We start from the raw sequence: 11,108 nt of genomic DNA on the forward strand, positions 1-11,108 counted from the left end.
CTCGCGCTCTCGCTCTCTCTTACCATGTCACGTGGGTCTCTCTCGGACACCCTTGGCATGTAGTATGACGTGTATTGACACGCGTAGTGTTCTCTGTTCCTGCCCCGTTCCGTGTGCATGTCTCTCCCCTCTCCTGAGGGGGCCCCTCTATAGTCCAGCTGCTCCAGGTCTTTGATCCAGGGTGACCCATCATGGCTGGGATAATTGGAGGGGAGAGGAGACCATAAGGAGGAGCTGGAGAGGGGAACAACCAGAGGCATTACTGCCAGCCAAGCAGGGAGTGGTGATACCATAAAGAGAGAGACTGAAAAGAGAGGGAGCCTATAGAAAGGAGGAGGAGGTACTGCCAGGCCAGCTATGGTGCTGCTCATACTATTATCAGAAATTCAGAATGAGCAGAGAGCCCACTCTGTAAATGTGATGTACTTGTAGAGAGTATTGTCTTAAAATGAACAACATCAATATATTCATATTTTCAATTTTGAATAAATGAATGTGAAAATGTGTATTTCAGAATCTAGACGTACGGAACAACCAGAGGCCCTGCCAGGCTAGCTATAGCCTGAACATTCTCATTCATTCTCCTCAGATAGAGCGCAGATAAGAGAGTTTATACAGGATAGAAAGAGATGAGATGGGGAAGAGAGAAGGTTTATAGGAGATAGTAGAGAAGCGCTAAGACTTGACAACTTGTGAGTAGGATGTACAAGCTTTGTGTGAGTGGTCAGTTGAGGACAATGTCTTTAGATCTAGATATGTATTCAATTGCATTATCCCCACATTTTACCCCCTAAAACTGCCACCCATGACAAATCTTGAGGACCATTATCTGTTTCCAGGCTTATATCAGTTTCAGTTCTTAACCATTTTGTGTTAACCTTGGAAAGAGGTTGTGATTCGTCTTTTAAATTTGAGAATTAGGTTTATACTGGCACACTGCTGCACAATTTACGTTGTCATTGATCAGAAAATAATAGACAATGGACCATCATTGCCCCCTAGTGGTATATCTGTCTCATATCATCCATGACTGAAAGTACTTTGAATAAATGTTTTGGACATGCTTTCAATTATACCACAGTGCTGCATTACAATATAACCTACCAAGTTAAGCTACAGGACTGTTTTACTAGCACAGACTGGAATGTGTTCCGGGATCCTTCTGAGCGCATCACATCAGTCACTGGCTTCATCAATAAGTGCATTGATGATGTTGTTCCCACAGTGACTACGTACATACCCCAACCAGAAGCCATGGATTACAGGCAACATCCACACTGAGCTAAAGGGTAGAGCTGCCGCTTTCAAGGAGTGGGACTCTAACCCGGAAGCTTATAAGAAATCTCGCTATGCACTCCAAAGAACCATCAAACAGGCAAAACATCAATACAGGACTAGGGTTGAATCGTACTACACCGGCTCTGACGCTCGTTGGATGTGGTAGGGCTTGCAAACTATTACAGACTACAAAGGGAAGCACAGCCGCGAGCTGCCCAGTGACACGAGCCTACCAAACGAGCTAAATTTCTTCTATGCTCGCTTCGAGGCAAGTAACACTGAAGCATGCATGAGAGCATCAGTGTTCCAGACGACTGTGTGACCACGCTCTCCAAAGCCGATGTAAGACCTTTAAACAGGTGAACGTTCACAAGGCCGCAGGACCAGATGGATTACCAGGACGTGAACTCCGAGCATGCGATGACCAACTTGCAAGTGTCTTCACTGACATTTTCAACATGTCCCTGACTGAGTCTGTAATACCAACATGTTTCAAGCAGACCACAATAGTCCCTGTGCCAAACACTAAGGTAACCTGCCTAAATGACTACCGACCTGTAGCACTCATGTCTGTAGCCATGAAGTGCTTTGAAAGGCTGGTCATGGCTCACATCAACACCATTATCCCAGAAACCCTAGACTCTCCCCAATTTCGATACCGCCCCAACAGATCCACAGAGGACCAAATATCTATTGCACTCCACACTGCTCTTTCTCACCTGGACAAAGGAACCCCTATGTGAGAATGCTATTCATTGACTACAGCTCAGAGTTCAACACCATAGTGCCCTCAAAGCTCATCACTAAGCTAAGGACCCTGGGACTAAACACCTCCCTCTGCAACTGGATCCTGGACTTCCTGACATGATTCTGCCAGGTGGTAAGAGCAGGTAACAACACATACGCCATGCTGATCCTCAACATGAATCAGCATGGCACCTCATTGGTGCGTGCTCAGTCCCCTCCTGTACTCCCTGTTCACTCATGACTGCATGACCAGGCACGACTCCAATACCATCAAGTTTGCCTATGACACAACAGTGATAGGCCTGATCACCAACAACGATGAAACCGCCTATAGGGAGAAGGTCAGAGACGTGGCCGTGTGGTGCCAGGACAACAACCTCTCCCGCAACATGATCAAGACAAAGGAGATGATTGTGGACTACAGGAAAAGGAGGACCGAGCATGCCCCCATTCTCATCAACGGGGCTGCAGTGGAGCAGGTTGAGAGCTTCAAGTTCCTTGGTGTCCACATCACCAACAAACTATCATGGTCCAAGCACACCAAGACAGTCATGAAGAGGGCACGACAAAGCCTAGTCCCCCTCAGGAGACTGAAAAGATTTGGCATGGGTCCTCAGATCCTCAAAAGCTGCACCATCGAGAACATCCTGACTGGTTGCATCCGCTGCATGGTATGGCAACCGCCCTGCCTCGGACCACAAGGCACTACAGAGGGTAGTGCGTGGGGCCAAGCTTCCCGCCATCTTGGACCTCTGTACCAGGCGGTGTCAGAGGAAGGCCCTAAAAATGGTCAAAGATGCTAGCCACCCTAGTCATAGACTGTTCTCTCTGCTACCGCACGGCAAGCGGTACCGGAGCGCCAAATCTAGGTCCAAAAGGTTTCTTAACAACTTCCACCCCCAAGCCATAAGACTCCTGAACAGCTAATCAAAGGGCTACCCAGACCCCTCTTTTACGCTGCTGCTACTCTCTGTTCATTATCTATGCATGGTCACTTTAACTCTACCAACATGTACATATTACCTCGACTAACCGGTGCCCCCGCACATTGACTCTGTACTGGTACCCCGTGTACAGTTGAAGTCGGAAATGTACGTACACCTTAGCCAAATACGTGTAAACTCAGTTTTTCACAATTCCTGACATTTAATCCTAGTAACAATTCCCTGTTTTAGGTCAGTTAGGATCACCACTTTATTTTAAGAATGTGACATGTCAGATTAATGGTAGAAATAATTACTTATTTCATCTTTTATTTCTTTCATCACTTTCCCAGTGGGTCAGAAGTTTACATACACTCAATTAGTATTTGGTAGCATTGCCTTTAAATTGTTGGGTCAAACATTTCAGGTAGCCTTCTACAATCTTCCCACAATAAGTTGGGTGAATTTTGGTCCATTCCTCCTAACAGATCTGGTGTAACTGAGTCAGGTTTGTAGGCCTCCTTGCTTGCACACACTTTTTCTGTACTGCCCACACATTTTATATAGGATTGAGGTCAGGGCTTTGTGATGGCCACTCCAATACCTTGACTTTGTTGTCCTTAAGTCATTTTGCCACAACTTTGGAAGTATGCTTGGGGTCATTGTCCTTTTGGAAGACTCATTCTGACCAAGCTTTAACTTCCTGACTGATATCTTGAGATGTTGCTTCAATATATCCACATCATTTTCCTTTCTCATGTTGCCATCTATTTTGTGAAGTGCACCAGTCCTTCCTGTAGCAAAGCCCCCCCATAAGCATGATGCTGCCACCACCGTGCTTCACGGTTGGGATGGTGTTCTTCAGCTTGCAAGCCTCACTCTTTTCCCTCCAAATATAACAATGGTCATTATGGCCAAACATTTCTATTTTTGTTTCATAAGACCAGAGGACATTTCTCCAAATAGTACGATCTTTATCCCCATGTGCAGTTGCAAATCATAGTCTGGCTTTTTATGGCGGTTTTGAAGCAGTGGCTTCTTTCTTGCTGAGCGGCCTTTCAGGTTATGTCGTTATAGGACTCGTTTTACTGTGGATATAGATAGTTTTGTACTCTTTTCCTCCATCTTCACAAGGCTTTGCTGCTGTTCTGGGATTGATTTGCACTTCTCGCACCAAAGTACATTCAACGCTTCTCCTTCCTGAGCAGTGTGACGGCTGCGTGGTTCCATGGTGTTTATACTTGCGTGTACTATTCTTTGTACAGATCAACGTGGTACCTTCAGGAGTTTGGAAATTGCTCCCAAGGATGAACCAGTCTTGTGGAGGTCTACAATTTTCTTTTGGAGGTCTTGGCTGATTTCTTTTGATTTTCCCATGATGTCAAACAGAGGCACGGAGTTTGAAGGTAGACCTTGAAATCATCCACAGGTACACCTCCAATTGACTCAAATTAGGTCAATTAGCCTATCAGAAGCTTCTAGAGCCATGACATCATTTTCTGGAATTTTCCAAGCTGTTTAAAGGCACAGTCAGTCAACATTTGTATGGAAACTTCTGACCCACTGGAATTGTGATACAGTGAAATAATCTGTGTGTAAACAATTGTTGGAAAAATGACTTGTCATGCACAAAGTAGATGTCCTAACAGACTTGCCGAAACTATAGTTTGTTAACAAGAAATTTGTGGAGTGGTTGAAAAACACTTAGGTTGGAGTCATTTAAAACTCGTATGTACACTTCCGACTTCAACTGTATGTAGCCTCGTTTTTGTTATTTTACTGCTGATGTTTAATTGTTACTTTTATTTTCTATTTAAGTAAAAAAAATCTTAACTTAAATTATTGTTGGTTAAGGGCTTATAAGTAAGCATTTCACTGTAAGGTATTTGGCGCATGTGACCAATAAAATTTGATTTGATCAGAAAATATCTCCTTAACTTTAAGAGTAATCTTATTAACATCTCTCTCCTCCTCCCCTCTCTCCCTCCATGTTGTCTCTCTCCCTCCATGTTGTCTCTCTCCAGTCTGAGGCCCCTGGATGTGGAGTTTATGAGTCGTCTGAGTAAAGTGGTCAACATAGTCCCTGTCATCGCCAAGGCAGACACACTCACCCTGGAGGAGAGGGACTTCTTCAAACAGACGGTACGGTGTGTGTGTATACAGGCACGTGTGTGTACACAAAAAGCCTATGACATTGATCTGTTTATTTGCTTTTAAACTAGTCCATTTTGCACTACAACAACCTGACATGGCTGACATTAGGCTTTTACAGCAGGGTAACAAGAGGGTAAGATCACACACATGCCACCCGCGTGCACACACACAGGGTAACAAGAGGGTAAGATCACACACAGGCCGGTATGAAGCGATGCCAGGCATTACAAACAGCAGCCATCTGGATAAACTACTGTACTCTGCCCAGTCTGAGGAGTAGTGGTATGAAACCTTGGAACACTTAACGGATGTTTTTAGCCAGAAAGGAGCATTTTAAGAAGTGATTTATTTACAGTATTCCAGCTTTCTGTAAACCTCCGAGGCAGCTGATGTCTGCACAGATGCCAGTGTACTGTAGCAGGCTAGTCTCTTATTAGCAATACGCTACTGGGTACAGGAGATGGAGAAACCACACAGGACCTCAGATAAGGAGTCTGTTTAGAGTAAGGTTTATGCAACACTCGGCAGAGGCTGTCTAGTAGCTGCTCGGCAGAGGCTGTCTAGTAGCCACTCCTCCATGAACGAAAGCACAGCCCTTTCTGTTGATAACTCATGTCTATGGTATAGAGGCCATCTCTACTGATTTAGAATTAGATGGAATTCTCCGTTGCTGCTTTCTCTTCCTGCGGTCTCTTGAAAGTTGCACCATACCAGGTTACACTGGCCTATACGACCTGCTTGGCTTAGTTAAAAAGGCCTCTGCACCCCCTTCTGTTCCAGTGTGTGTTTGTTGGCCAGTGATCAGCCTGGGAGAACAAAATAACATGCCTGCGCGCGCGCACACACACATCAAGGGACGCTCGTCTCCCCCTCTCTGGCGTCCTGCGACAGATCTTTATTAATTCTGGAGGAGGAAACACGCTGGGCAACTTGGCTACCGTTTTCCCCGACAACGGCCAATGAGAACAAGGGCGGGCGAGATGGAAGCTCTGGGGCTTGTAACCAGCTTGTTTTGGTTGGCTGCATGGGCTGGGCAATGTACGACCCTGGGATTGTGATCTTAATGTTTTTTTAAAACGTTTCTTTCTTGTTCTCTGTTCCCTGCAGCAGTTGACATGCATGCAAAGGGAACAAGAGAGCTTTTTATTGTTTTACCCTCTGTGTCCACAGTTCGTTGCGGGCGTTCGTGTGTGTGCTCTGGTCACGTTCCCTCGACTGTTGTAGGCTTATAATATAGGCCCAAGGCTGAGAAAGTTACAAGTTTAAACTTTCCAAGAAGTATAAACCGAGAAATGTAGAAAACCTGTTCGTCATAGACCAAGTGGAAACTGTCAAAGTAGTAATTGTGAGCGGAACGGTCATTAATTTAAAGGCCATCACTGCTGGCAGAAGAAGCCCGTCATTCTCACTCTGTCTCTTGTCTGTGTTCCAGTCATTATAAAGACATAGAAGAAAGGCGGCCATTTTGTAAACCTGAGTGTCTGGCTGTATATTTGTAATAGTGGTTAACCTCCACATTAACTCTCAATGTCAGGGAACATTAAATGACCATTTAACGTCAACACCAGCCGTAGCAGTGTTTACGGTGGACTCGGAGTGAGCTACTCTAGAATTGTAGTCAGTCCTTTCCTATTCTGTTATATTTTCAGTCACGGTGACCTCATACTGGTCTAACAATCTGGCTATCTGCATGAATCATTTATGTTGTTATTGTTGGAGGTTAGCCAGTGAAAGTTAAGTTATAAGAATGAGTAGGCTTGCTTACTTACTTTTGATGGATTCTGATGTGATACAAGTCTCAGCCTCCCTGGCCTGGTCTTTCCTCTGGTGGTGAGTGAAAGGCTTTGGTGTGTGATGTTGTTGTACTGGGTAGGACACACACTCCTCCACCTCCAGGACTAGATGACTTGGTAGATGACATGAGGTGGAAACGGCCATTGTTTAGCCCTGACTGCTGTTCTACAGTACATTGATGAAACGGTGCAAACCTGGTGTTAGATTCTGTGTTTCTGTGTGTGTGCAGATCAGGGAAGAGCTGCGAGCCAACGGGATCGACGTCTACCCTCAGAAAGAGTTTGACGAGGATGCTGATGACAGGATGATCAATGATAAGATCAGGGTGGGTATACAATGTGTGTATAGGCATGCAGAATCACACACACACACACACACACACACACACACACACACACTGACGCATGGATTCATTACAAAGCAATTGTTGGTCTTAAACTGTGTTTGTGTTCAGGAAATGATCCCATTTGCTGTGGTGGGGAGCAACCAGGAGTACCAGGTCAATGGAAAGAGGCTTCTGGGCAGAAAAACTAAGTGGGGAACCATAGAAGGTAATTCAACACACACAACCATTACTCTCCCTGTCAAACTAGTCACGTAAATGGGTTGAAGCAGATGTTGGCGAAACCACGCACGTTACTGCTGCCAGCACATGTTTAAATCCCAGCCAACTGATTTGAGTCTTGTGTGACTATGAGCGAGTGTTTCTCATATCCACGTTTCTCTGGTCTGTGACTCAAGACATTTCTAAGTCACAGACCCATGGAGGATTTACTGAGCCGTCTGCATCCATAACACAGTGGGGGGAAAGGTGATGTGTGGAGGACAGACCGGAGGAGGTCTAGAGAGAAAGAGAGAGGTGGGGTGGAAGAGAGGAATGTCACAGCTCCTTTTTACTGGAGGGCCGACTGTCTTCTTCCCAGATTGCACCTGGCCCCTCCAGGGCCCCTCTTGGCTCTTGGTGAATGCGCCTCTCATCACTCCACACTTGTCGACAGATGGCTGTAGAACAGATATCTTAATCTGGACCTCTTGCTGTTAGGTCTGTTCAAAGGACCAACCAACCAGAGCTTAGCATACATAGCTTTCTAGAGTTCTAGTACTTGGGTCCTGTTCTGGAACTGTCAAGGTGTTCTTAAAACACCCATGGACTGTAATTTAACTCTAAGACAAAGGTGTGTTTGTCGGAGCACGGGTGTGATAAGAGTGAGATGTGGTTGTCCCCTGGCTGAGGGAACATTGACTCGAGGGAGGGAGGGAGGGAGGGAGCTGAAGGACCTGTCTGCACTGCTATCATAAATTAGGCCACAAGAGGAGGGAGTCCTGTGGGCCCAGGGTTCTCATAGCCAGGACCTCTTTCTCCTCGTTCTCCTTCTCTCTCTCCTCCTCTTTTCTTTCTCTCTCTCGCTGATTGTCTTACTCGTTCTCACTTTTTCTCTCTCGCCTCTTTCTTTCTGTCGTCTCTTACGTTCTCTTTTTCCTCTACCACTGCCCCAATGTCATTCTCTTTCTCATTGTCAACCTCATTATCAAATTCTTTCTCCCCCTCCTCATTCCATAAGTCATGCTTATCTAGAGGGCTGGTACCTATACAGCTACATATACAACGTGTCTGTCTCTGTGTGTTCTTGTGTTAATCCCCTGTTTGTAATAGGTGGAGGAAAGTGTTAGCCAGAGAAACATTTAAAAACCAGCCTGGTTAAGGGAGACCCACCACCACGTGAATCAGTACACCCACAGACTGTGGTGGTCACACAGCGGCACCCTCTTCTCCCCCGCCCCTCCCTAAGAGGGATGAAATGGAATTTAATTTCCTGTGCTGCGATTTCACATGAATAACGCTCCTTTTTCATTTTGTGGACTTGACATAATCGATCGTTCAAACATGTGTTGGACCCTTTCTAGACTCCAGCAAATTGTCATGGAGAGTTTGTTAAACAATCTGACTTGCTGAGATGGATTAAATTACTTGTAGTGGAAGGTGTAACCTTTATTTAAGATAATTGCTGCAGATGTCAAGATAAATGGGCGTCCTTGACCTGTCTTTGGCGCAACACTTCCCATCTTGTGGCAGAGTGTAGAATAGCACATGGCATTTAACTTGATATGCACACCCTGATACACAAAATGTATGCTACGTGGCTATTGTATATTATTTGAGTAACTGTAAACAGAAAACACTTGCTGTTTATCCCATAGAATGCAATTTCATTTTCTTTACTCTCTTTTTGCAGTTGAGAACATTGCACACTGTGAGTTTGCCTACCTGCGAGACCTTCTCATCAGGTGAATATTAACTGTTTAAGTGATGGTGAAACTGACTGTTTGACCAGTGTTTTTGATGACGCTTGATGTTTCTCTGGGTAATGTTTCTCTGGGTAATGTCGATGTTTCTCTCACTAAATCTTCATCTGTGTTTCCTCTCTGTAAGGACCCACATGCAGAACATCAAGGACATCACCAGTAGCATCCACTACGAGGTGTACCGTGTCCGCAGGCTAAACGAGACCAACGGCCAGCCCAACGCCCAGCCACCCAACACACTGGTCAACCCACAGCAGGCCAACGGGGTGGCAGCACAGCACCAAGTCCTGACCCATGAGATGTAGATGTCTTACCATCTGCAGACAAATACACACACACACACACACACACACACACACACATACATATATATATATATATATATCTTTAATGGCTGGCAACTGTGACACACCACATGCAAACACACCACGTGACACACACACACACACACACACACATCCTAACTGGCTGACATGGACTGTACACACTCCAAAGAGGATTCCAATATCAAGTATATAATGATTCATACATGATTAACTGCCAAGGTCAGAGCTGTTGGGTAAAGAGTACAAGATGTCCCCTAGGGAGATGGGATGTGTACAGACCAGCTATCGAAGTATAGCACATCAATTAGCTCAACTATAAATAACTGGTCGGAATGACCTGTTCTACGTTTGGATTGTGTTGTCTAGATATTGGAGATATTAGGAGGTAGGGTTTAGGTTCTTTGTATATTTTTGGACACATCTGCACTGCCCCGAAAAGCAGCAATGCAGTGTGGAGCAGCTTTGAAATCCCTTTTGTCTTTTTCTGTTGCGTTTTCATATGTTTCAGACCTCTTACCAAACCATCCATTCTATGCCAATGTCGTATCTTGTTAACCGTATCATGTTCATTCATACAGTGCATTTTACATTTTACTGTTGTGTTTATAATGTTATTGTGTTGTTGTCTGGATGCAGGGAACAGACATCCCTATGCTCTCCGAACTTTCTCTAAACCAAATAAATGTCCTTTCTGTTTTAAAGAGAAGCCAAATATATAGAATTGATTTATAAATAGATATTTATGCTTGTTATGTATTCACTTTATAATTGAGTTAGATATTCATATAGCCTACCAGTCGACCTACACACTCCCGTTGTTCTCCGAGAGGATGGAAAATCTACAGAGATCCGCTTTGGTTGTATTTTTCTTGCAATCATGCATTGTCTCCCGTGTATTTATAGAGAATTCTATGAATCTAGATTTACATTGTCTTTTTGGACATGATACAGAATAGGACTACAGGTAGGTTGAATATGTAGCCTACATACACCGCTTGTAATAATATTTAGTTCCCGGACAGTTTTGTATTCCCAGTGTAGTCGATGTTTGACTCCCTTATCTTCCCTACTAAACATTTATTCCAAAAAGTCATAAATGTGCCATTCAGCCAAACACAATTCTTCACTCCGCCAAAAACTCATGGACAGAGGTCAAAACCAAGAGTACTATTCATTCAGCAATGTAGCTTACGTAACATAAACAATTACAAAAGGTAATACAATGTTTATTGTTGTATAGTTATTGTGTAATTTGTTATAGTATGATGAGAGTATGGTTTATCTTTGATATGCTATGTCAAATAAATAAAGATTGATATTTTTATTGTTCACAATTGTCTTGATTGCCAATCCATTTCACCTGTGCAGGTGACTCCTCTCTTAACCAATCACAAAAGTCCCTTTGGGCATGCAATTTGGCATGTCTGAAACTGTGTGAAAAAAGGATACCCTTTATGTAGTGTTTGCCATCAAAGTTTGAGTTTTAGTGTCATAAAGTGTCTTTGCAAAGTCATAAAGTTGTTTCAAACAATCTGTGGGTGAATTGAGGTAAATACAGTGTGTATTGGAGGGGTTTTTACAT

The 11,108-nt window shown here is 44.2% G+C and overlaps 1 protein-coding gene across 5 annotated transcripts in view; it reads left to right on the forward strand.

The window, feature by feature from the left end:
• sept9b (septin 9b) overlaps positions 1-10,855 on the forward strand; it is an 82,945-nt gene extending 72,090 nt beyond the window's left edge. For all 5 annotated transcript variants that reach the window (XM_090204655.1, XM_090204656.1, XM_036949492.2 and 2 more), the window contains 5 exons: positions 4,973-5,090; positions 7,126-7,221; positions 7,351-7,447; positions 9,131-9,182; positions 9,328-10,855. In XM_090204655.1, the coding sequence (XP_090060781.1) occupies positions 4,973-5,090; positions 7,126-7,221; positions 7,351-7,447; positions 9,131-9,182; positions 9,328-9,505 (541 nt within the window). In that variant the 3' untranslated portion in view covers positions 9,506-10,855. The remainder of the gene's footprint in view (positions 1-4,972; positions 5,091-7,125; positions 7,222-7,350; positions 7,448-9,130; positions 9,183-9,327) is intronic.
• The last annotated feature ends 253 nt before the right edge of the window (positions 10,856-11,108 follow it).

Source organism: Oncorhynchus mykiss, chromosome 17 (genome assembly GCF_057628025.1).
Source record: "Oncorhynchus mykiss isolate SJ-2025 chromosome 17, ASM5762802v1, whole genome shotgun sequence".
Lineage (NCBI taxonomy): Eukaryota > Metazoa > Chordata > Actinopteri > Salmoniformes > Salmonidae > Oncorhynchus > Oncorhynchus mykiss.